The 26,695-nt window shown below is 48.6% G+C and overlaps 1 protein-coding gene across 1 annotated transcript in view; it reads left to right on the top strand.

The window, feature by feature from the left end:
* Positions 1–496: 496 nt before the first annotated feature.
* The window catches only part of LOC119391365 (calpain-B), a 39,853-nt gene continuing 13,654 nt past the window's right edge, over positions 497–26,695 (top strand). The window contains exons 1-5 of the mRNA XM_037659049.2: positions 497–514; positions 2,440–2,583; positions 12,560–12,691; positions 20,771–20,964; positions 24,241–24,409. Coding sequence (XP_037514977.2) covers positions 497–514; positions 2,440–2,583; positions 12,560–12,691; positions 20,771–20,964; positions 24,241–24,409 — 657 coding nt within the window. The remainder of the gene's footprint in view (positions 515–2,439; positions 2,584–12,559; positions 12,692–20,770; positions 20,965–24,240; positions 24,410–26,695) is intronic.

Raw genomic sequence — 26,695 nt, 5'->3', positions numbered from 1 at the left:
CATGGTGGTACAGTGGTTACGGTTCTCGGCTGCTGACCAGAAAGTCGCGGGTTCGATCCCGGTAGTCCGCGGTCGCATTTTTGATGGAGGCGCAGTACTAAAAGCCCCAGTACTATGCGGTTTCAGTGCACCTTAAAGAACACCGGATGGTCGAAATTTCCGAAGCCCTCCACTAAGGGGTGGCTCATAATCGCAGCGCGGTTTTAGCGCGTAGAACATCAGCTATTATATTATTGTTGTTGTTATTATTATTACTATTACTATTATGCACATGTCTTTTAATGCTTGCTAAGAAGCACGTTCATTAATTGAGTCTTAAAGTCGGCGTCTTAATATACACATAACTTGGCGCACTGTAAATGCAGGAATTGCAGAAACCAAACCGGCTTACAGTATAATGCAAGCAGAGTTTGAGGCCTTGCATGGGCTAAGGTCGTCTCCGTTGTGGTAAGATGCTAAATCTAAGACTACCTCCTTTTACGCGAATATGTCAGGCATGGCGCCTTACACATCGGTGCGTTATCGCAGAATGTCCCTGAACCAAATTTTGCTATGCGGCACAGTACTATGTCAGGGCAGTGTCATGGTCCTGCGGTCACCCCTGGTCACGCATCGGCAGTGAGTGTATTTGGGCCGAAAACAAAAGTCACAAATGAAAAAAAAAAGAAACCCAGGAAGGGTGCCGGGCTTTAGGCGCCGATGGTGGTGCCGAATCGACGGCGTTCGACTGCCGATCACGTTCGCAGTGCCCGCTGGCCCGGCTCCTCCAAGGGCGCCCATTACATTGGGGCAGCAGCTGGTGAGCGGTGTGACAGCTCTCATCAGCACCGCGGCCCAACCTTTTGCGGGGACGGTGATGAAGGAGGACGATCCCCTACCTGCCAATGACGACAGCACTGACCCGATTCCCCCATTCTTCGCTTGCCAGTTTCCTGTGGCATTAATCAGAAACTACATGCCCTTTATCTCCTGTTGGAGGGGGAGGATGGGAAAATAGCGCACTGGATGACAGCGCGATGGTCTTGAATTCCTATTAAGGGTGCATGTGCGTGCGCTGTCTGCAACTATTCCCGAGCAATAAGTTTTCTGAAGGACCTGGTGGAGTACGTAAGAAAGTATAAAACGTGAGAACTTCTTGCTGGGCTAGTGGGTGCATCTCACGGAAGGAATAAAGTGCCAACGAGACGAGACGAATACAACAAGCGACACCGAGAAGCGCTTGTCCGTGTCTTTTGTGTTCATCTCGTTGGCGCCTTATTCCTTCTGTAGTATAGAACGTGAAGTTTCGTGCACAACACGCGTATGACGTGGCCTTTCTTAATGCGATACATACCTTCGAGTCGAGGCATTCGCTATACGAATCGTATGCGGTGAAGACTTTTTTATGCTCGCTTCAATTCCTGCGCTTGTAAACGAAGTAAACTTCTGCGCGCACTTTTCTTTCCCATCGTTGTAATAAGTGATGCACCAAAAAAAGAAAACGCCTGTGATGACATATGTCATGCGTTGCAGTTCACTTACAGTCGGAAACCATCAAATCTGGGTGTCAGAAATTGTCGAGGTAGCCGCAGGTAGTCGTGTCGACAGTGTAACTCTGGCTGCGAGCTCACTTCTAACTTGGTTTCGTCACCGCTTGGACAGTTGGGCCGGATAGTCCAGTACTCAGTCCAAAAGCAATTCAACGGATGTCAGTTATGAGTAAATGCCGTTGAGGATGAGGAGGAGGAAAGAAACTTTGCTCTACAGTTATTTGGCGTGACGGGAGGTTTCGGTGGGGCCCTCAGTCCAGGGCTCCACTTGCTACTGCGACTCGCTTAGCTTGGTTCATGAAGGCCGACTGGCTATCCAGGTCCTTACTTGAGAGCCGTGCCTCCCGTAGCTATCACGAAAGTATTGCAACAAGCAAGGTGGCGGGAAATGAACCCGTAAAAGCGAACGTATTGCCAGGAAAAGTGGCCTGCATGTACTACATTCATTTCAGGAAGAAATATTCGTAGACCTTTCACAGGATTGCTTTCGAGACGGCATGCAAGAGCGATGTTTTCTGCCGAGTAAATATAATGGGGTATCGGTGCTGAAGCTTCGCAGACCGACAGCAGCGCTGTAGCACGAAGACTAGCAAAAAGTCAGCAACATTTATTGGCACGCCCTCCAATTTCAGGTCAGCAAAAGGTCAGCTAGGACAATGTGGGAACGCATGCTCTGATTGTAGCGTGCATTGTCGTGGACAGAGCTTGGACGGACGCATCACTAAAACAAACGTTGATAAAGGCACGCTTCTATATCGTTAAATATGTGTCATTTCCGGAGCCTCCTCACCGAACTCTGTCCACGCGCCTCAGCAGCGCACTGAAAATATCGTACAACGCCTCGTTGTCGATACTGTTTTCCCATCAGTGTTGTCCTCGAACCCTAAAGGCGCGTTCTTTGCGAGTGCAGAAGACCGCGCTCGAGGACGAGCAGGCTATTCGCAACCTGCCTCTGACGGAGCTGTTCGTGGACAGCCACTTCCCGCCTGCCGAGTCGTCACTATTCACGCATCGCAGGCCCGTACCTGGAAGGGTCACCTGGCTCAGACCACACGTACGTCCAATTGTTTCGCCGCTCCTTCGTCTATAACGTAATAGGCGCTTAAACGACGTTTCTGTTTCTCAGCTGAAGCCAATGATTAAGAGCGACAGAAAACGGCTGATAGTACACGGTCAGCTGTGACAGCTATTCTTCTTGCTATTATTTTGCGTGTGAGATGTCGCATGACGTAATGTGGAAGAGAGAGAGAGTGAAATGGAAAAAAAAAGAAGGCTTACTAAAGTTTGTTTGCTTGCACGCACGGAGCAGAGAGACGGGAAATTAAAGTTGGCAGACCAAGAACACGCGCTCTATAGGCAGTGCGCAGCGCTAATCATGCATAAGTCACATACGATCAATATGACACTATAGCGTCATATTGTTCGTATGTAACTTTTGAACAAAATTAAAGGGATTGTCTACCGCTCGGAAACAATTTTCTGATTGTGGTGAAAATCAGAAGATCGTTCGTCACATCGACGGCAACGAACATGCTTTTGCTCCATAAAAAAAGAATAATATTTTTAATTTGATGATGAAAATCGTGAAAGAATGAACGCTAGGGTCACCGAACAGCGATGTGGTCAGTGTACTGGTAGGACAAGAAATCCTCGCATGTAGACTCATTTTGCTTAAAAACAAGATGTATAACTTGAAATTGTATTTTACGCACTTGAGACAACTTTCGGTTGCGTCAGAGAGTTAATTTTTTCATTTTTTTCTCACGCATCCAAAAAGGCTTCAACTCATGCGCTATTCCATGCGGCCCTCCGCGCTGGTCGTACCATGCCGTTGTATTGTTAGGATGTCTCACATGGGCTGCGCTGTGAAGGCGTGCATTTATCGTCTATTTTTGAGGACTAAACATGGCCTGGATTGCGGCAGCAGTGTTAAAATAAACGCATAGACTGCGATTACAGCAAAACAAGTGTTCTGTAACTGTATAATAACGCTTCATTTAACCGTTAGTGAGCTGAGAACGACTGTTACATTCATTATATTAGTGTTCAGCGAAGGTAAAGTAATCCTACAGAAATCACATGTGCTTTGGGTTTTAATTTTTACCGGCACTACAATTTCATCGCGTCCAACAACCAGAGTCGTGGGCATGTTTCACGCCAATGGAAGAAGACGGAACGCAGATCGATAATTCTGTTTTAAAAATTTCTACTCACTTTCCAGAGAAACCGCTGCAAGGTTGGGCACTTCAGACGGTACGCTTTCTATTGCGGCACAAAACAGAAAAGCGCCAGGCCTGCGCTGAAACCGCAGCACAGTCACAGCGAAAGCTGGAAGAGCGGCGTTTCTAGAGCACGTTGTAAGCTCTCTTGGGGCTACTAATACAAGTACACTAGCAAGGTACCCACTACGCCATAAATCACAATTTTTGTGAAGTTGGGAAGCACCCACTAAGCCATTATTCGTCATTCTGCGGAGAAGCGAGGCACCAGCTACACGTCTGTAAAGCATTGTGTGCACTTTGTTGACGCGACGACTGATGACGATGAAGAACTATGGCCCAGCCCTTTGTAATGGGTTGGAAGCTTTAAACGGCCCACCAGTTATGTAATTTGCATTGGGTGACGCCCGGTCGCTATTTCCCTCGCCCGCCATGCTGTATAACATGCGTTAACGTGGGAGAGAGAGAGGGGGGGGGGGCGAGGAACTTTACTGAGACCCCGAGGAAATGGATCATGCGCTTATGGGCTTCCTTGGCAACCAATACAAGTGCACTTGCGAGGAACCCACTACGCTATAAATCATTGTAATTTTTGAGAAGTAGGGCAGCAGGCACTGTGCCATTTTTCGTGATTCTACGGAGAGCGTTGGTACCTGCTAAACGCATGTAAGGCATTATGCGCACTTTATTGATGTTGTGCCTGATGACGATGAAGAATTATGGCAGAGCCCTTTGTAATGGGTTGGAAGCATTCAACAACCTACTCGTTGCGCAATTCGCATTGTGTGACGTCTGCTTACAGAATTCGCGTTGTGCGACGCTTGGTGCTTATTTTACTGTTCTACCACGCTATATTGCATTTGCTAATGTGGTTCCTTCACGACATGAAGCCTGTATAGGACCTTTTTGCAAAGCAGTTTCAAGCACCGGCATTTCTCAGAGGTTGAATACTGGGCTCCCACGCAGAGGGGGCCCAGGTTCGAATCTCGTTCCATCCTGGAATTTTTTTCTTATTTCGTTTTTTTTCTTATTTCGAGCGATACTGGTTATGGACACCGGCGGCGGCGGCGGACAACTACGGCGCCAAAAACGGCAGGTGAAATGATCTCATAACAGCTTTCGCTGTAAAACAATGAAGGATGGTAGACAGTCCCCTTAAGAATGTCATGAGAAATTTCAATAACAAGCAGTCAGAACTAAAAGAACACTTTCTGCAGGCAAGAATGCAAGTACATAAACTGCTGTGTAAACGTACCGAAAACCGGGCGAGTTGAGAGGAATTCATTATGGAAAGTTCTCAGCGCGCTCAACAAACAAGATATCTGTCTTTGTTTCTCTTCTTCCCTTTCGTCTTTGTTTGTTGTGCGCGCTGAAAACTTTCCATGATAATATAAACTGGCATTGATTCTTGAATACTGTTCACTGCAGTAATGGTTGCTAGAACATATGAATATAACGTATTTGAACGCACGTGGTAACCTTCATAAGACATCACGACACTTGCGTACATTTTTTTAACAGCGGAGGTGCTTAAGCGGACTGTTATTCCGTGTAGAGAGAACAGAAAACTATCGTCATCATGGATCGGCACGCGCTCTCTTCATGCTCCTCGTCCTCTTCTTCATCTGCTGCTTCGCTTCCAGAACATGTGCGCCGATTTGTCCGGCGTGGGACGTAATAACTCTCATGGGCGAGGGAAAGAGTTTAAAGAGAGAGAGAGAGAGAGAAAGAAAGAGATATAAAGAGAGAGACAGGGAGAAAGAAAGGGAAGAAAGACAGAAAAATATGACAACTCGTCTGCGACGCCGGCTCGTCCGTTATGGGGCAGAAATTAAACGGTTTCCGCGGCTCGCTTTTTCTAACGAATGTCGTTCTTGTGTAGGTATTGATGTAGTTCGAAGTCTTACGCTTATTGCAGCTCCACTACCGTGAAACCCGAGGCAGTGCACGGACAACTCAGCTATTCCCTTAGCGCTTGCTACCGCCTCGGCGATAGCGCTCTTGGTGAGGCGGTGGCGCCCTCCCTTGCTTGGCGCTGTTATCAGCCGCATGTAGGAAGCGTATTTCGTGATTTAGGTAAACTATTGCGATTATTTCTTGGTTACTTCTGTCGTGCATATTATTTTAGACCTTGTTAGTTTATGTTGCACTGGTTTGGAGCATTGTTAGCTTTGTTTTAGGCCTGTATTGGCCACTGCGTGACCATGCGACATGAGATAAGCCGGGCCGCTATAGTGCTATTCACCTAAAGACAGAAAGACAGAGTAAGAAATACGCAAAGAGAGAAAACTATCGAATGAAACAGACACAAAAAGAGATAGAAAAAACAGAGTGCTAGATAGAAGGAAAAAGAAGGATGGAAAGAGAGCGAATTCAAAGAAAGAGAAAGAAAGAAATAGAAAGAGAGACAGAAGAAAAAGATAGAAAGAAAAGAATAAGCGAGAAATGGAGGGAGACAAAGAAAGGGAAAGAAAGATAGAAAGAGTGAGAAAGAGAAAGAAATATGTATAGAGAAAAATACAGGAATAAAAATCAACCGACAAAAAACAGTTATAAAAACCGAGAGAAAAAGAGAAAGAAAGAGAGGACGAAAGAAAGAGAAAATAAAGAGAAACGAGGCAGACCGCCCAGCCCCGCACTTCCTTCAGGCTTGGCACCACTAGTACTAAGCTGCCTTTATTTTTTTTTATTTATTTTTTGCTCACGGTGCCATCGCTTTTATTAAAGGCCAACTGCAACGAAATTTCGCAAAACTCAAACAGCCAATTTGTAGGCAGTCTAGCTGGGGATAATGCTACCTGCCAAATTTCACCTTCGAAATGCAAGTGGTTACGTAAGAAAAATACCCGCCAACAACGCGATTTCTGATACCGAAACTAGAAAATAAAAACGCCAGGCCTGCGCGGAAAGCGCAGCACAGTCACAGCGAAAGCTCGAAAGCGGCATTTCTAGAGCCCGTTATAAATTCTCTTGTGGCTACTAGCACAAGTACACTAGCAACGTATCCACTACGCCACAAATCATAATTTTTGTGAAGTTAGGAAACACCCACCACGACATTACTCGTCATTCTGCGGAGAAGCGAGGTACCATCTGTAAGGCATTATGAGCAGTTTCTTGACGCGATGGCTAATGACGATGAAGAATTACGACTGAGCTTTTGTAATGGGTTGGAAGCTTTAAAGGACCCACTAGTTACTTAATTCGCATTGTGTGACGCCCGGTCGTTATGTCACTCTCCCACCACGCTTTATGACATACGCTAACGTGAGAGAGACAGAGAGACAGAAATAACTTTATTGAAACCAGGGCTGGGCCGTATCGCGATACAAGAGTATCGCGATAGTATTTCAGAGATACTTTTGAATATCTGTATTTCTGTATCGAGATACATTTGAAAAATGTATTTGTATCTCAGTAGTGAAATACTTTTACGATGTATTGCTTGTATCGCGATACAATGCAGGACACGGGTATCTCGTTGCATTTTCTTTTTGTCGGAAATGAGTTGACGCGTGAGTTGAGCACTAGATAGACTTTTTTCATTCTTTCGCGAGTCTTGTGCTGAGGCCGAATCGACACTGTCTAGAAGACAGCCTGCTTCAGAAGCTCACACAGCAACCTGCTCAGCAAAGCCGATCTTATGTGCAAACTAAATGTATACTTTTTCTCAATTCACTGGTATTCATTAGTGATTCGAGTGATTTGCTTAAACTATGCTATTTCTGGCATAGCTGATTTAGTTGTCACCAAGCATGTCGATGTCGGTGCCCAATGCTTGTTAGTGTTGCTGTGAAATAGTGTACTTTTTTATTGCGATTTATATGTGTAATTATGTCATTATTATTAATTATGTACTTTGTAAGCCACCCCCCTGTGATGTTTTAATGGCGCTGAGGGTACTCTAATAAACAAATAAACTAAAAGGTTCAATGCACTGCAGCTTTATTTACACCATTATGCCGCACTAATAAATGTCCTTGCGGAATACGAGCATCTTTGAAATGAAAAAAAGAAGTATCTGTATCTGTAAAAAAGAAATATTGCAGTATCTGTATTCCGGAATACTTTTTTCGTCATATTGCAAAAGTATCTCCGAAATATCCCGTTACGCTAAAGGCAAATGTATCTCAGTATCTGTATTTTACGCTTCCGGTCCATGTATTTCGATATCTGTATTCCGGAATACTTTTCCGAGTATCTCATTGTACCAGGAATCAAGAAAAAATCTGATTTGTCATCGCCTGTCCTGAAACAGCTATCTCTGCTTCTACTGCACGAGAAATACACCGACCACATACATGTTTACACCGACGGCTCAACGACCATCCGTGATTCGTCCGGGGCAGTAGTTGTCCCAGCGAAAGGTGTAACTGTTAGCTTTAAGACCGACCACCCAACAACATCAACAGCTGCTGAACTGACAGCTCTTCGCGCTGCACTTTGTGTTATCAATCGCGAACAACCGCAGCGATGGTCAATTTTTAGTGACTCCAAAGCAGCCCTACAATCTCTCTTGTCAGCCCTGCGGCGTGGACCATATGAACAACTGGTATTCGAGATAAGACACCTCATTCATACGTCATTCGAGAAGGGACACCAAGTGACATTTCAATGGTTGCCAAGTCACTGCGGCGTGCTTGGCAACGAACATGCCAATAATGCTGCTCGGTCAGCTTTGCAAGGAGACAAGGAAGAGGCTATACCGCTTTCAAGGTCTGATGCTGCTGCCATGCTTCAAAGGATCGCAAAGAATATTTCGCACTCAACACTGAATACGTCAAGAAGCCAAAACTATCGGCAACACCACCTCAACGAGTTGCGGCGACTTCAAATACCATCCGAACTCCGCCGAAGAGAGGCCACTCTGCTATGCCGCTTATGGCTAAGAGTGGCTTTCACGAAGTCATATTCGTTTCGAATAGGGATGGCCGACAACGCTCTTTGCGACGCCTGCGGCACCGAGGAGACCTTGCAATATATCTTCTGCGACTGTCCTCGCTACGCTGCGCAGAGACGATCCCTGGTATTCGCTCATCTTCACAACAGACCGTTGACACTAGACACGATTCTCCAGTGCCATCCTGATAAGTCATCGAGAGTTCAAGCAACCAAGGCATTGCTCAAATTCCTAAGGACAACAGACTTACACGAGCGGCTGTAGACTTTTTAATGATGCCGCATACGGCACAAGACTGCCGCTCTGCGCTGTGACGTTATGTTTGTGCGTGTGTGTTCCCCTCTCTTTCTCTCTTTCTTTACTCTTCTTTCGATCTCCCCCATCCCTTCCCCCTGTACAGGGTAGCATACCGGTTATGCCAAACTGGTTAACATCCCTGTCTTTCCTCTCTCCCGTTTTCTTCTTCTCTGCCCAGCCCTGATTGAAACCCTGAGGAAGTGGATCATGGGAGCCTTATGGGCTTCCTTGGCAACCAATAGAAGTGCACTTGCGAGGAACCCACTATACTAAAAATCATCATAATTTTTGTGAAGTAGAGAAGCAGCCACTATGCAATTTTTCGTCATTCTGCGGAGAACCATGGTACCTGCTAAACACCTGTAAGGCATTATGTGCACTTTGTTGATGCTGTGGCTGATGACGATGAAGAATTATGGCAGATCACTTTGTAATGGGTTGGAAGCATTCAACAACCCACTCGTTGCGCAATTCGCATTGTGTTAAGCCTGGTTACAGAATTCGCATTGTGTGACGCATGGTCGTTATTTTGCTCTTCTACCACACCACTTCACATAGGTAAATGTGGTTCCTTCCCGACATGAAGCCTGTTTAAGGTCTTTTTGCAAGACAGTTTCAAGCACCGGCATGGCTCTGAGGTAGAATGCTGGGTTCCCACGCAGAGGGCCCAAGTTCGAACCTCGTTCCATCCCGGATATTTTTTCTTATTTAGTTTTTTTTTATTTCGAGCGATAGTGGTTACGGACACCAGCGGTGGCGGCGGACAACTACGGCGCCAAAAATGGCCCTTGTTCTGACCTCATAACAGCTTTCGCTGTGAAATCTGGGGGACTCTTGAGCTTCGCCTTCAAGAGTAAAACAAGATAGCGTGATCGGGCCCCGATCTCATCGAATTCTCAATCGCTAGCCTGGTTCTCAGTGGTCCCCTCAGCCGTGCCGCAAGGAAAGGAACATCTGAGCCCGTAACATAGGCTCTTTCAAACTATTCTAAAAGACACTCCAAGGCAATGTTATATCTCAGCTCCTTTTCAGCCTAGTCACGCTTGGGCTCTGCAGCAAACTACAGAAATTTGAAGAAATCCATACGCAGACGACATAACCATCACGGCGGACCGCGGCGGTGTCGGCCAAATTGAGAACGCATTACAACGTCGAAGACTGTCTCCAAGGAACGGGACTCAAACTCGCACGTTCGAACTACTCATTTACCGGCCAACGTGTAGAGGCACACCGCCAAAGAGCTACACGACACCTCGGGAGTACGAGGAAGCCAGCCTATACACACAAGACGGAATGCAACAAGACCAAAATTCTCGGAATAATCATTGAGGACAACGGAGCTAACGGTGAAACCGTGAGGAAGCTCGAAGGCAAAGTCACCAGTGCCACGAGACTTATCAAGAGGATAACTTGGCTCCCACGCAGAGGACCCAGGTTCGAACCTCGTTCCATCCTGAAAATTTTTCTTTGTTTCGTTTTTTTCTTATTTCGAGCGATAGTGGTTACGGACACCGGCGGCGGACAACTACGGTGCCAAAAACGGCCCTTGATGTGATCCCATAACAGCTTTCGCTGTAAAACAACGCCATTACAGCTGACCGGAAATGACGCAGACCGCAGCCCGACAGACCGACCGATGCAGGCGAATCGCCTGCTTTGTGCTCCGAAGTATTCGCTTCGCGGCCGCGCCAGAGCGTTTACTTTTTAAATGGTAACGAAAAAACAATGTATGTAAACATCCACCATGAAGGAAACACGGATACATGCCCATAAAGCATTCCTCTAAGCAACGGCTGCCGCTTTGCACCTATCATCTCGCCCTACACTATTTTGGAGAACTTGCTGGTTCACAATAAATGATGCTGCTGGTTTACACATCGGGTATTCTCGCTTCGTTGATAGACTACGGACGGTAAGACACCGTTGTTTTCGATATCGGTGCTTGGTTTGGCACTCTCCCATGTCCACCGAAAGCGTCCATGCATTTCTGCATGCAAGCACTTGCTTGTCTGACTGCGCCCAATACTTTTACATTAAACCTAACGTAGCGCATTTTGTTGTCTATAAATACGTTTACGTGCTTGAAATCCTTTGAACCGAATTTCTGTCGAAATTTGCTGCTCTGACCACTCGCAACTAGAAGCGAGGCAATCAGCTTTCGGAGCTTATATTACTCGCGCATAGATAGCGCAGTTAGTCTAGCGCTTTGCGGGACGTCGTCTTACCTGCTTTACGCTATACTAAATGTCTTTCGAATAGCGTTACGCTAGATTTTAGCGTGCGAACCACGCTAACGCAAGCATTTTACGCTATACTAAAGCTCTCTGTAATACGAATACCTCTTGTCGCCGGTGCTTCTCCACACGCTGGTCGGGGCTTCCCGCTCTTGGGTTTGCAGTGGCTGAATAGTGAAGGCACTTCGTCAGGAATCAACATTCTTTTCAGTTTCAGCAGTATTTGGGCGAAAAGACACCGGTCGTACATAAAGTCGTCATCCTTGAAGTGCGCCGCGTAAAGTACCACGCTCTTCGGTAGCTTCCATTCCTTTCGCCTCACTGCGTTAACCCGCAGCTATTGGAGCTTTACGTTTTTTGTAGCGTTAGCTACACTTGCCTAGCCGGAGCCGATTTCGCGTGGAGCGTCATGAACCGTGCTGCGCATGCGCGAGGATCAGTGATATCACACAGCTGGGTCACCGGAGCTAGCATCTCACGCGCTCTCCGACACCGCCGCGCGCGGCTTGCCGCTGCTTGTCTGCGCGTTCAGGAGGAGTGGCGTCGAAGCCGCGGCAGAAAAACTGACGCCGGCGCGCGCGCAGACTCCGCCACCGCCGCGCGCGACTCGCCGCCGCTGGTCTGCGCTTTCCAGAGTGACGTCGTAGCCTTGGCAGACGTATTGGCGCCAGCGCGCGCGCAGCTATTCGCCTTCGCTTTGCAGTCGCCGTCTGACACTGTGCTGCAGCCGCTTGATAGCTCCTCTGACTGCGTTTGCAGGTGGGCAACGCCATGGAGAAGGAGAGCGCAAATGCTGCTCAACGGCGCAGAAGAGAAGCTTATCTCATCGGATCCCGAAGCAGTTGCCTGTCAATTAGCGGTTCAGCGTACGAAGAATGAACAGAAGAAGGCTGATATTCCTAGACAATCTGGAAAGCTAAGAATAATCAGCTGAACCTTTGCTAACGCTACGTATATCCTGGCATGGCCGAGCTATGCCACTGCGAATTTTGGAAAAGCGTGAAAGCTAGTCCCGCTCGCAACATACGTGTTACAGCAGCCTACGGCCCCACATTTCGTCCTACAAAAGAGTGCGTCACGCAGGAAAGGAAGGGATTTGGCTGCAGGGAGTTCTGCTGGTTCTGCTCATGAGCGGCCGCGAGCTGCGATTTACGTCGTTGCCGTTTGTGTCCGATTCGCTCGGGCACACCGCTAGGGCTCCGCGTCGTCTTCTATCTGATAATTAGAGCACTGATTTTAAATGAAGTACGCGACTGCAGCATTTTTCACTGTGATTATCATTACTTACCCAACATATACTGCGCATTCCGAGCTAATTCTGTCCAAGTCAAATTTCGTTGCAGTTGGCCTTTAAAGAGCCAACACATGATTGCCATGCAGGAGATGGTCTCCGAACCGCAACTGCTGGTCAATGGAGTAAGCCGCAACGACATCGTCCAGGGCGCCCTCGGCGACTGCTGGTTCCTGTCGTCGTGCGCAGCTGTGGCACAGCGGCCGGACCTCATGCACAGGGTGAGCATATGTTCTACGCAGTGCGGGCGACTCATACAGACCGATTTAGCACAACACCGAGGATAAAAGACAAAATTCAGTGCTTTTATAGTGATCATGTCTCCTAGCAACTTCATATCCGAATCACGCCAACTGAAGAATATTGCCACGCCCACTTCTTGTCTTGTTTTGATGTATTCGGGTTTGACCGGCAGGGACGGTTATCAACGCTCGACGCTGTCCGCGAAGCATTGTTCGAGAAGCTTCACGTCTATAGTAGATCGTTCTGTTAAGATTGCGCCCCGCACGCGAACGTTCCAGCTTTGTCTAGAGATAACGCCGCCACCAGCGATATTGCTGGAAAGTTCGATACCGCCTGTATAAAAGCCGACGCGATTGACCGCTTGTCAGTTGATCGACGGACGACGCCCTGTTCGCCGCTATATTTGTACAGCGTGTATTGCTGTAGTTCTAGTTCTCATTTTCCGGCCACAAGTTCGGCCAAATAAACAGTTTCATCCTGCAAACGCCGACTGCTGTCTTCATCGACGTCACGACCACGTGACATCTGGTGGAGGTGCTGCTTCGCTCATGTTCCGGTCGCCCCCGTCAGGCCGTGAACCCAGTCCGGGCCGCAACGAAGACATCGACGCCTACCCCGAACAGCGAGCAAGCCGCAGGACACAAGGACTACCTCCAGAATACCAGCCTTTACCCGACAAGACCAGGAAGACCCCGACCATGACCAACACAACAGCGACAATGACAGCAACCATGCCGCTTGCACCCGTGCTGCTACAGCGCCCAAAGGAACCACCGACCTTTCACGGATCATCTGCTGAAGACCCGGAAAGTTGGCTGGAGAAGTACGACCGCGTCGCCATTTTTAACGAATGGACCGATGAAGACAAGTTAAGACACGTCTACTTCGCCTTGGAGGACTCTGCCCGAACTTGGTTCGAGAACCAAGAGCGAAGCCTCACAAAGTGGGACATTTTTCGCACAAGATTCCTTGCCACATTCACGAGTGTCGTCCGCAAGGAGAGGGCCGAAGCTCTGCTGGAAACCCGTGTGCAGCTTCCAAACGAGAACGTGGTGCTGTACGCGGAAGAGATGAGCAGACTGTTCCGACACGCCGACCCAGCCATGCCCGAGGACAAGAAAGTCCGCTTGCTCATGCGAGGGGTAAAGCAAGAGCTCTTCGCTGGGCTAATGCGGAACCCACCGTCGACAGTCCAAGAGTTCGTCTCAGAGGCGACGACGATTGAGAAGACGTTGGAAATGCGCAACCGGCAGTATAATCGCCGATCGATTCAAGACAACCCAGTTGTTCATGCTGTCGGCTCCGACGACCTGCGCGAAACGATCCGAGCGATCGTGCGGGAAGAACTACGCAAGCTCTTACCCTCACCACAGCCTGAAGTTGCGTCGATCGCTGACATCGTCCGAGAGGAAATCCAGCAGTCTCTGGGCACCCCCGAGTCAGCGCAGCCGCAGCTGCAAACAGTGACCTATGCTGCTGCAGCCCGACGCAACGCCCCCCCTCCTCGCCCAAGTCAAGACGCCGCGCCGCCTCAACAGTTCCGCCGCCAGGCACCACCGCCGCCGCCACCGACGTCACACCGCCCGCCAGCCGGCCAACGATACACGCCGAGGAAGACCGACGTTTGGCGCGCCCCCGACCACCGCCCACTCTGTTACCATTGCGGAGAAGCTGGCCACACTTACCGCCGCTGCCAGTACCGACAGATGGGACTGCGTGGATTCGCCATCGACGCGCCGCGTCCACAGCGAGGGGAAAGACCACGTGACATCGCCGACTACCTCGCGGGAACGCAATGGACGCCCCGACAACCTTCCCGTTCGCCGTCGCCAGGCCGCTACGTCTCTCCCCAACGCCGACCATACACTGGCCCAACTCGGGGCCGGTCACCTAGCCCGTATCCGGAAAACTAAGGGCAGCAACCGATGGAGGTGCGGTTGCTGTACGACGAAATACCGAAGATCCTCCGCCGCCGACGACAACGCCGCAACGACATCTAAAGAACACGCCGCAAGCCGAACGAAGCCCTGACGTCGAAACTTCACGGCCCGAAGAAGACCTGACGACACAACGACGAAGCAGCGGGACAAACCGACGTAGCCGTGATCCGACGCCGCGACCAAATCGAAACGGTAGGCGACGAACGAGTGACCTCGACGTTCTCATCGACGGCCACAACGTCACCGCTCTCGTCGATACTGGAGCCGACTATTCCGTCATCAGTGGACCGTTCGCGACGAAGCTGAAGAAAGTCAAGACCGCCTGGGAAGGCCCCGAAATCCGCACAGCGGGAGGTCACCTAGTAACGCCGGCAGGAATCTGCACAGCGAGGGTCTCCATCAACAACCGGATTTATCCCGCAAGCTTTGTAGTCCTTCAGCATTGCTCCCGAGATGTCATCCTTGGTATGGACTTCTTAGGCCTTCATGGTGCAGTCATCGACCTCAGATCGAAGTCGATAACACTATCTACAGAAAAAGCATTACCGCGGTACACGCCGCCAGGGAAGCATGCCTTGAATGTGCTGGAAGACCAAGTCACCATTCCCCCTCGCTCCAGCGTCATCATTTCCGTCGGCTCTCAGAAAGTAGCAGACCTGGAAGGCGTCATTGAAGGCGACCAGCACCAGTTGATTAACCGCGAGATTTGCGTCGCAAGAGGAATAGCAGAGTTGCGGGGAGGCAAAGCAACAGTGATGCTCACAAATTTTAGCAACGAGTATAAGCACGTAAACAAAGGCACGACAGTCGCCTACATCGAAGAAATCACGGCTACGTCGATGGCTTTCGCCATCGCCGATTCTTCCGAGTCAACACCGACGAACCAAGCTTCTCAACCAGTTTTCGACGTTAATCCTAGCCTTCCGAAGCATAAACAAGAACAGCTCAAAACCCTGCTCTTGAAATACAGGGACTGCTTTTCGTCATCGTCAAGAATCCGCCAGACCCCAGTCGCAAAACATCGCATCATAACAGAGGAAAATGCCAGGCCACTCCGGCAGAGCCCGTACAGAGTTTCAACGCGAGAACGCGAATCCATAAAGAAACAAGTCGACGAAATGCTACGCGACGACATCATCCAGCCGTCGAAGAGTCCATGGGCATCACCCGTGGTGTTAGTGAAGAAGAAAGACGGAACCCTACGCTTCTGCGTCGATTATCGCCGCCTGAACAAAATCACGAAGAAGGACGTCTACCCTCTCCCACGGATAGACGACACCCTGGATCGACTCTACAACGCGAGGTACTTTTCGTCGATGGACCTCAAGACCGGCTATTGGCAAATCGAAGTCGACGAGAGAGACCGAGAGAAGACTGCCTTTATAACACCAGACGGCCTCTTCGAGTTCAAGGTTATGCCCTTTGGTCTTTGCTCGGCACCTGCGACGTTCCAGCGCGTTATGGACACCGTGCTGGCTGGACTGAAGTGGCAGACTTGCCTTGTGTACTTGGACGACGTCATTGTGTTTGCCTCAAGCTTCGACGAACACCTCCGGCGCCTTGACACTGTACTACAAGCAATCAAGACTTCTGGCCTCACCTTGAAGCCTGAAAAGTGCCGCTTTGCATACGAGGAGCTGCTGTTTTTGGGTCACGTGATCAGCAAGGGTGGTGTTCGCCCAGACCCGCGGAAAACAGCTGCCATCGCTGCCTTCCCGCCCCCCACCGACACGAAAGCCGTGCGCCGTTTTCTCGGCTTGTGCGCCTACTACAGGCGCTTTGTCAAGGAATTTTCACGAATCGCCGAACCGCTAACTCACCTCACGAAGACCGACGTGCCATTCAAGTGGGAAACGGCGCAAATCGAAGCATTTGAAGAACTGAAACGACGCCTTCAGATGCCTCCTATACTAGCACATTTCGACGAATACGCCGATACGGAAATCCACACCGACGCAAGCAGCGTAGGACTCGGCGCCGTCCTTGTGCAGAAGACTGACGGGCAGGAAAGGGTCATCAGTTATGCTAGCCGGTCGCTATCAAAGGCAGAAACGAACTATTCCACAACAGAAAAGGAGTGCCTAGCGATCATCTGGGCTGCATCCAAGTTTCGCCCCTACCTCTACGGCAGGCCCTTCAAAGTTGTGAGCGACCACCACGCATTGTGTTGGCTAGCTAACTTGAAGGACCCTTCAGGTCGCCTCGCACGGTGGAGCCTACGACTTCAAGAATTCGACATTACCGTCGTTTACAAGTCCGGAAGGAAACACTCCGACGCTGACTGCCTGTCTCGCGCCCCCGTCGACCCACCGCCGCAAGACGACAAGGAGGACGACTCCTTCTTGGGAATCATAAGTGCCGACGACTTCGCCGAACGACAGCGAACGGATCCAGAACTCAGGGGCCTTGTGGAATACCTCGAGGGCAGGACCACCGTTGTTCCGAAGGTATTCACGCGGGGACTGCCGTCATTTTTCTTGCGCAACGGTGTTCTCCTAAAGAAGAACTTCTCACCGCTTCGAGCCGATAGCCTTCTCGTGGTACCCTCGACATTGCGGCCAGAGGTCCTCCAGGCTCTGCACGACGACCCGACGGCTGGACACCTCGGTGTTTCTCGCACGCTAGCAAGAATACAGGAGAAGTACTACTGGCCGCGCCTTTCCGCCGACGTCACTCGTTACGTGAAGACCTGCCGGGACTGTCAGCGACGCAAGACACCGCCCACTAGGCCAGCCGGACTTCTGCAGCCTATCGAGCCGCCTCGACGGCCGTTCCAGCAAATCGGGATGGACTTACTGGGTCCGTTCCCGACGTCCAATACCGGAAACAAATGGATCGTCGTAGCTACAGACTACCTCACCCGCTACGCCGAGACGAGGGCCCTGCCTAGAGGCAGTGCCGCCGATGTAGCGAAGTTCTTCGTTGAGAACATCGTCCTGCGTCATGGCGCCCCAGAAGTTCTCATCACCGACAGAGGTACGGCGTTTACTGCTGACCTAACTCAGGCAATACTGAGATACAGCCAAACAAGCCACCGCCGGACCACAGCGTACCACCCACAGACAAATGGCCTGACCGAGCGGCTAAACAAGACCATCGCCGACATGTTGGCCATGTATGTCGACGTCGAACACAAGACGTGGGATGCCATCCTTCCGTATGTGACCTTCGCATACAACACGGCCGTCCAAGAAACGACGCAGATGACTCCGTACAAGTTGGTCTACGGAAGGAGCCCGGCGACGACGCTCGACGCCATGCTACCCAACGTCACCGACGAAGAAAACCTCGATGCCGCCGCTTACTTACAACGTGCCGAAGAAGCTCGACAGCTCGCCCGCCTGCGCATCAAGACCCAGCAGCACACCGACAGCCGTCGCTACAATCTTCGACGACGCTTCGCGGAATACCAGCCCGGCGACCATGTTTGGGTCTGGACGCCGATACGCCGACGTGGGCTTAGCGAAAAACTCCTTCGGCGATACTTCGGGCCATACAAGGTTCTTCGACGCCTCGGCGCTCTTGACTACGAGGTGATCCCGGACGGCATTACGAACTCCCAGCGACGCCGCGCACGACCTGAAGTCGTCCATGTCGTGCGCCTTAAGCCGTTTTTTGCGCGTTAGCGAACCTGGGGACTCTATTTTTCTTCCTTTGTTATTGTAATTTATTTTTGTATGCACTTGTTTTTTTTTCTCTCTTCTATGTTCTTTCACAAGCATCGGGACGATGCTTTTTCAGAGGGGGGCAATGCCACGCCCACTTCTTGTCTTGTTTTGATGTATTCGGGTTTGACCGGCAGGGACGGTTATCAACGCTCGACGCTGTCCGCGAAGCATTGTTCGAGAAGCTTCACGTCTATAGTAGATCGTTCTGTTAAGATTGCGCCCCGCACGCGAACGTTCCAGCTTTGTCTAGAGATAACGCCGCCACCAGCGATATTGCTGGAAAGTTCGATACCGCCTGTATAAAAGCCGACGCGATTGACCGCTTGTCAGTTGATCGACGGACGACGCCCTGTTCGCCGCTATATTTGTACAGCGTGTATTGCTGTAGTTCTAGTTCTCATTTTCCGGCCACAAGTTCGGCCAAATAAACAGTTTCATCCTGCAAACGCCGACTGCTGTCTTCATCGACGTCACGACCACGTGACAATATTAATATTTTTCTGTAATAGATTGAGCGCAAAGGGACGGGACACAAGAAGACAAGACGACTACACGAGCGCTTCTTGTCTTCTTGTGTCCCGTCCCTTCGCGCTCACTCTATTACAGAATGAACCAACGCGCCCAACAAAGCATTTTATTAACATTCTTTATTGCGGAAATGTTTGTACTGCTACCAAATGTATGATTTTGACGTCGTGATCTTTCTACTACAAAATAGTAAAAGTTGGGGGATTTATAGCGCGGACTCTTTAAGGGAAGAAGATCAGTCCTAAATAAACTGGCTATTGTTCCATTAATCGCCGTTTTGTTATACGCACAGCATATGGCCTCCGGGGTCAAATAATGCATTAGCAAAGAAGTAGTGTTATCAACATCTTTAAGTTAAATAAAATACGTCACAGTAACACTACGTGATAATGGCATGTTGGAAAAAAGGAAACAAAATTTGCTTGATATAAAATTGTGTCGCAGCGAGAAATAAAGCCAGAGAAAGCTGCTCGCGTTGCTTGAATGAAAGAGCCTTAATGAAAACCAGCAGATAATGAAGCCAAAGAAGGTAGAGGCGACGTAATTGTAGAGTTTCAAGGGTATTGTGTAATTGCGTGATAAAGCTGTGAAGAAGAAATGAAGGGAGAAGTGGTTCACACCTTTATCACAGTTACTACGATACACTTAAAACACTACAATTAACGTCCCATATACCTTTCTTGGCTTCATTATTCGCTGGTTTTCATTAAGGTTGCGTAAAAACTGAAAGAAATGAGCCCTCAAAATTCCATCCCTTCATTCACTCACAACGCGGCTCTCGTTCCGGCAGATTTGATGCGTTCAGTTAATATGCGACGGCTTATTGGTCAGCTGTCCGCTCGTTAAAGAATCACGTGCTCCGTGACGCCAGCTGGCAAAGAACAGAGTGTTCCACACGCTGTCATGGCTACAAGCGGCGCTGACTACCACTCCCAGGTTTGCATACACATAAATACCCGATTAAAACAACGAGAGAAGGACCGTCGCTGTAGCTGAATTGATAAGAGCATCGGGCACGTAATCCGAAGGTTGCAGGTTCGGTCCCTGCTGGCGCAAAGTTGTCTTTTTGTCCACTTTATCGTCTTCGCATCTTTATTAAAATTATTACGATACACTTAAAACACTACAATTAACGTCTCCTATACTTTCCTTTGCTTCATTATCTTCTGGTTTTCATTAGGTTGTGTCAAAACTGAAAGAAACGAGCCCTGAAAATTCGTTCCCTTGAATGAAAGAGGACGTTTGAGGCGGAAGAAGGAAGCAGAATAAATTATAGGAAATATGAGAGGAAAGGAACGGTAGGCGGAGGAAATGAAACAAGAACGCATGAACGGGTGATCGACTAAAACTGCTTTGCTGCAGCGAAAAAAAAAAAAACACTTTTATTGAGCTATACGCATACTTTTGCTCTTGCGAAGAACAGTTTCTTTCAGGGCCGAAAGAAGTCTGCAGGGCCTATAGCACTCACCTTTTATTGTGAGAGTTCGCAATCTGAGGCATATTACTGGAAACATGTTGCATGGCAAGTATTCATTCGCCATACGGAAGATTAAGATGTTAAATTTATATACCTGCAATAAATTGCGCGTGGCTTTTCCGTTTTATGAAAGAGAATTAAAAATGTACTTGCTTCTGGGCTACGGTGACCTGGCCTTTATTAAGCAAAATTCTTTGTGGCATTGCTTCCAGCATTGTAACAGTTTTTCTCAACAGGACTTACGAAATGCGTAATGGTAAAAACATTTTTTTTAAGGTGAAACTTACAGTGCGGACCGGGACAGGCTACAAAAGATCAGAAGGGACAGGCGCTGGTGCTATTTTAAAGCGACGCTCTGGAATTACGTAGGAAGGCGTAAAATCATTCTATTGATTTACCGCTACCGGTGCTTACTGTCTGTGACCACAAACCACCCATTCGCAGGTTGTTCCCCAAGAGCAGCAGCTGTACGGATCGGAGTACAAGGGTGCGGTGCGTTTCAACCTGTGGCGCTTCGGTCGCTGGGTCGTGGTGTACGTGGACGACCTTCTGCCCACCAGTGAGGACCGGCTCATCTACTCGAGATGTAGCGACCCGCGAGAGTTCTGGGTCGCCCTGCTCGAGAAGGCCTACGCCAAGTGAGCATCTCGTGCCATTTCAGGCTCCCCTTTCTTTCTGTTGATTCGACCAATGAGACGGGACGGATCGAGCACGTGACCGACTTTCGTAACGTCCTGCTGCTAGAAAGGTGGACGACTTCACTGCAGAATCGATGGAATAAATTTAAAATTCTGTCTTCAAGCGTCTCCACTGCACATACTAATGGACGCGAATAGCAACACGTAACTATATATAGCATGTGCCATATGCTAATAAAGTTGAAAAAACAAGAGAACAAGTTTTCTTTTAAGCTTGCTACAATTGACTGTGCAAAAAATACGAATTCTCGTTGTTGCATACTGCGCGATAATTCGCTTCTTCTTGTGGTCGCGGTTCATTCATTGCTGACTGCAAACGTGATTTGAGCACGTCACCTCTGAAACCGTCTGCCTGACCACAGGGCATAGTTGTTTCGCGCAATGTTGTGTGTATCATATATTATGCCATGTCGTATGTAAGTTCATAACTCATATGTAATTTCATAGCTTTCTTTTGCCCACCACTGTGCAGTCGCAATCGTCATGACTCAATTACAGTGCGGTAACGTTCATTCCGAACACAGTAATAGATGCACTTTGATTGGCACTGTTTGAGTACAGCACAGAAAAAAGAGAAAAGATCACAACTTGTTACTATGCAGCACAGGCATTGACAATAGTAAAATTGTACTAACGTGCTCATAAGCGTGCGCAGGGTTCCCCTTCAGGGGGGGTGAAGGTTCGTCGCAGCGCCCCCTTCCCTATTATGTCAATGTATGCGGCTGCCCTTGCGCCCCTCTTCTCGCCCCCCCTACAATGTATAGGGCTGAGTTTGCGCTCCCCCTTCTCGCCCCCTTGCCCCCCCCCCCCCCCTGCGCACGCCTATGAACGTGCTGACAGTGCGCCAAGTTCCCATATTTTTTCGCCGAGGTGCTGTGAGGCTTGTAGCAGGAACTACACATAATACGCATATGGTGTGAAAGTGGACCACTGGGTGTGCTGCAAGTGCCAAGACTCTCAATTCTACTTTGCATTCAAACAAGAGCAATCTAAAGTCAAGTCAAGTTTCTTAAACAGTTCAGTTTAGTTACATGGTTAGCGTATTACAGCAGGAGGTCCCAAAGTTTCAGAGAAGCTGACAGGGGGACCTCCTATGGCTACATGAATGGGTTAATTACAAAAAATACAGCATTAGTATACGGACGTGCGAATAATAATGAATAAACATGATTAACAATAAAAATACTATCAGTACATAACATAATGGTAATACTCACTATTAGAAAAAATAACATGAACATAATCAAAAGCAAGTGATGAAACAAGAAAGACAAAAAGCAATATTAATGAACAGTTTACATGAGAAATGCAACTCGTTTCATTATCAGTTGTATCAGTTATAGAAAAGCAAATTTAAATAATAAAATAGCGCAGAAATGATGAGAGCTGTTAACAGTTAAATACACAATTCAGATGAGTTGATTAATTCTTGAACAAAAAAATTTCTTGCTGCGCGAGGTGAAAGTATGAATGTTGTGCGATGATTTTAATTCGAAAGGCAATGACTTTCAAATTCCTGACGTAGATTACATCACTTATGCACAAACTGTGGCTGATCTGGGTGCACGTCTTAAGTAAGCATAAGCTCTGGTCAACTAAAAGTTGCAGGTTACATCCTTTAGCGCCGAAAAAGCTCACTGGAAATGTTAGTTCGGAAAAATAACAAAAAGAAAAGCAGATTGGACAGGATTGACCACCTCCCTCATGTATAACTGGGTATACCTTTTTATTGTAAGTGTTGTTTGTGTGTCGCGGCGACTGTTAAGGTCAAGAAAACAAGAGAGGGAGTAAGCCGGGTCTACTTTTACTGCTGGTGGCCCTTCAGAGGTGGCTTGCAAGGTGTGTTGGTGGTATTTGTGGGCTTGTCCATAGCCATGCCCAAAGGGGGGAAGGCCTCACCTCTCCCTGTTCAATCAAAAGGGCACCAAGTCTGCCCCGTACCTTTTAGTCGGACCTGTACCGTCGTTATTTAATGTGTAGAGCAAGGGCCATGCGGGTTTTTAAATAATTGCTGGTTTAACGTCCCAAAACCATGACATGATTATGAGGGACGCCGGAGGGCTCCGGAAATTTCGACCACATGGGGTTCTTTAACGTGCACCTAAATCTAAGTACATGGGCCTCAAGCATTTTCGCCTCCATCGAAAATGCGGCCGCCGCTGCCGAGATTCGATCCCGTGACCTTCGGGTCAGAAGTCGAGCATCATAACCACTGACCACCGTGACGGGTGCATGAGGCTTTTTGACGATAATGGCGGCCGTGGACTCCCAGCTGATGCTGCATTCCCTTCCCTCTTTTACCTCCGGAAAGCAGGTACAAATGGCAGGCTGTGAAACACCTCATCGCTTAATTTTCACTTTTGTAGCGTTAGCCACACTGGCCTAGCCAAGCCAGTTTCGCGTGGCTCCTCAAGAGCCATGCTGCGCATGCGCGAGGATCAGTGATGTCACAGAGCTGGCGCATCGGAGCCGGCACCTCCCGCGCACTCCGCCGCTGCCGCGCGCTACTCACTGCCGCCCGCCTGCGCTTTCCAGAGGAGTGACGTCGTAGCCGAGGTAGACATGCTGGCGCCGGCGCTCGCGCAGCTATTCGCCTTCGCTGTACAGTCGCCCTCTGACACTGCGTTGGAGCCGCTTGATAGCGCCTCTGACTGGCGTTTGCTAGTGTGGTTTAGCCATGGAGAAGAAGAGCGCAAATGCTGCTCAACGGCGCAGAAGAGCGGGGAAGTTTAACTAATCGGATACCGAAGTAGTTGCCTGGCAAAATAAATATACATATGCGCCACATAATATGTATACCATGTGTGTGTCATTGGAGCAGCAGTAAGCATGATAATCAAGCTTTTCCTAGACAATCAGGAAAGCTAAGAACAATCAGCTGAACCTTTGCTAACGCTACGTTTTCCTGACATAGCCGAGCTAGGCCACTGCAACATTTTTTGCATTTATTACGGATCTTGTTTTCTTTCGTACTACACCAATATGGGGCAGTGGGAGGGCTGAAGTGAAACTGCCATCACCCCCCCCCCACTGGAGAACCTTACGCTCATCTGTGGCTTGTCGATGTGTTCCGACCGTTGGAGCTTCTAGTTCTTGGAGGAAACCATGGATCGCCTCGCAACGTGGTCCACTTCTGCGATAGAGAGCGATCCAAGACAGCGAAATGTACTGAATGACAGCTGACATAATGAAGTGAAATGAACCGGTTCTGTGCAGGCTACACGGTAGCTACGAGGCCCTAGAAGGGGGTCAGGCCATGGACGCCATGGTTGACCTGACCAGTGGTCTGGCCGAGCGGTACGACTTGCAGGACGCTCCAGAGAACTTGTTCGGATTCCTTCTCAAGGCGTCCGAGCACGGTGCTTTCGTCACTTGTTCGCGCAAGGCAAGTTCTCGGATCTCCAGCACTTCTGATTTGGCCGTTTTGCCGGCTCTTTATTCCTTAGCGCTTCGAAGATGAAGATACCTATAGTCTGCTAAAACCTGTGTATGAATGTTCACAGCGTTCGCTGACCGACGCTGGTTGCACCGTGTAATTTGTTGCGCCATCTAATTGAATTTTTTGGTTGCAACGTCTGGTAGCGCCATATGATTGCATTTGTTCATTTCCGTGACGTCAGACACTTTTCGCGTGTATCAAGTAGCTGATTTTCTTATACGTACAAGTGTCCTTGTCGCTGTTTTATTTTGTTCGAAAACTTGAACGTCCTGGCAAACTTCATCAAAAATTCCGGCATCACTGTTCGGGGCAAGGTAATATTTTAAGTGTGGACAACTGAGGTTTAATTCTTAATATGAGCAGTATTTACATTAAGAGCGAAAACATACTTGTGTTCACAACGCAAACTACCTAGGGCGACTCAATTGCACAGATGAATGGCAGTCGCACCGCAGTTTCGGAACTGTCGGGGGCAGAACTTGTGTGTGATCTTAAGTTGTAGCCGACTTGAGATGACTGGGGATCGGATTTTAGGCAAATGCCTATTTTGTTCCTTGGGCTGCTATCACGTCACTTTGACATATGGACATGAATTAGAGGTTAACAACGCCTTTTATGGTGTTTTTATTGTGCCTATAAATGCCTACTTTTGGCGTTTGTGCCTAAATGCCTATTTTCAAAATCGGGGTAGTTTTGCTTTCACGTTCAGTTTGAGACAATGATTCATGCTAGCCGGCAACATTGACCGTTAAGAACTTTATGGGTTCCAACCTTATCCTCTATTTCAGCGAACTTCCGGAAAACAGCCGCTAACAGCAGTGAAAGGGGACGCGCCGGTGAGCACACGCCGCCGCGCTGACATGGCGCATGCGGTGGGCGAATGCGAAACTGCAGATAGCAAAGAAATAAAGAAAAATGTGGTGTGCACGCGGCTTTTGTTTTGTTTGTAATTTACTTTTTAAGGTGCTCGTCTGGAGTGGCGATTATTGCGCAAGAGTGAAGCTGTGCCCACCACAAGATGGCGGCTGCGCCCGCCATCTTAGTAGGGGCACGATAAACCATCGGAGTTTGGCGAAGGAAAGCGAGCGTTTTCCTCGCACGCCCGATGAGTTTAATATGGCAGCTTTTACGGGTCACATACTGCTCCAAGTGTGTCTTTGTGTTACTAGTTTTCGTAAGTAAGCTTCAATGTCATGGCAAATTTTATTGGCGATCAATCGCCAATACTCCTCTCGACGGGTTGCTTTTGTCGGCAACGACGATCTTTTATTTTATAATTAACGCAGTTTTTACACTAACAGATCAAAGCCATTTGATCTCCAAGTAGGCACCACCAGAAAAGAGCATGTTTCCGAGCTCTTTGGTGGGCAAAAGCTGGCTTCACTTTCGCTGGCAAGGCGTTGCGAGAGCTTCCACTCCAGAATTTTTTTTAAACCTCCTTGTCACCGACAGGGGAGAAAATTGTCCCTACGCGATTCGAGCCGGTCAATAGGAGGCACCCCTCCCCTCTGGTCTTTTACTGGTCTGGCTATCCGCTCCGGCTCTGCCCTTCTCAGCCATGCCGAAAAGAAAGAGACCCAGAAGTGTGTTGACTCGACAGTGGACACATGACTTGCTATGGCAATGAACAAAACGAGAGACCGTGTTGTGCGAACCGTGCAGGAAAAGGACAATTGCACGGCTATGGACTGTATGCGCGTTTGTGCTATCATAAACAATATCATTCCTTGCTCTCCTCTTGTAGATAGGGTCGTGTACCTCTCTCTTTTGAAGTTATTTGCATTTAAGTAAAAATTTATTGGGCCTATAATAGGCCTAAAACTTTGTTTTGCGTGCCTATTTTCGGCGTCTAAAACGCGTTTTTTAAATGCCTAAAAATCCGGCCTCCGGTGATCAAACTTGCTTTGCACAGATGAAGATGACGTCCATGTAATTGCAGCACTTCTCTATCCAATAAAAAATAACACTCAAAGCAGTACAAGTTCTGACCACTGATCAAGTGAAAAAAGATTATTTCGTTATGGCGAGTCGATGTTGGGCTTTGCGTGTGCGTATTCATCTCCATCTCAAGTTCTTGCGCTTTATTGTAACTTAAAAAATATTATATGTTACATGCACGCCGCCTCATGAACTGCCCGTAATGTCGCGGGTACATTGCCTCCGCAAAGCGTGCAGCAGAAAAGCTTTTTAGATGCAAAGCATCTCATAGCGGAGCTCAAACCGGTGGTGGTG

The sequence above is a fragment of the Rhipicephalus sanguineus genome, chromosome 4, assembly GCF_013339695.2.
Source record: "Rhipicephalus sanguineus isolate Rsan-2018 chromosome 4, BIME_Rsan_1.4, whole genome shotgun sequence".
NCBI classification, from domain to species: Eukaryota; Metazoa; Arthropoda; class Arachnida; order Ixodida; family Ixodidae; genus Rhipicephalus; species Rhipicephalus sanguineus.
This window is presented reverse-complemented; position numbering and strand designations above follow the sequence as displayed.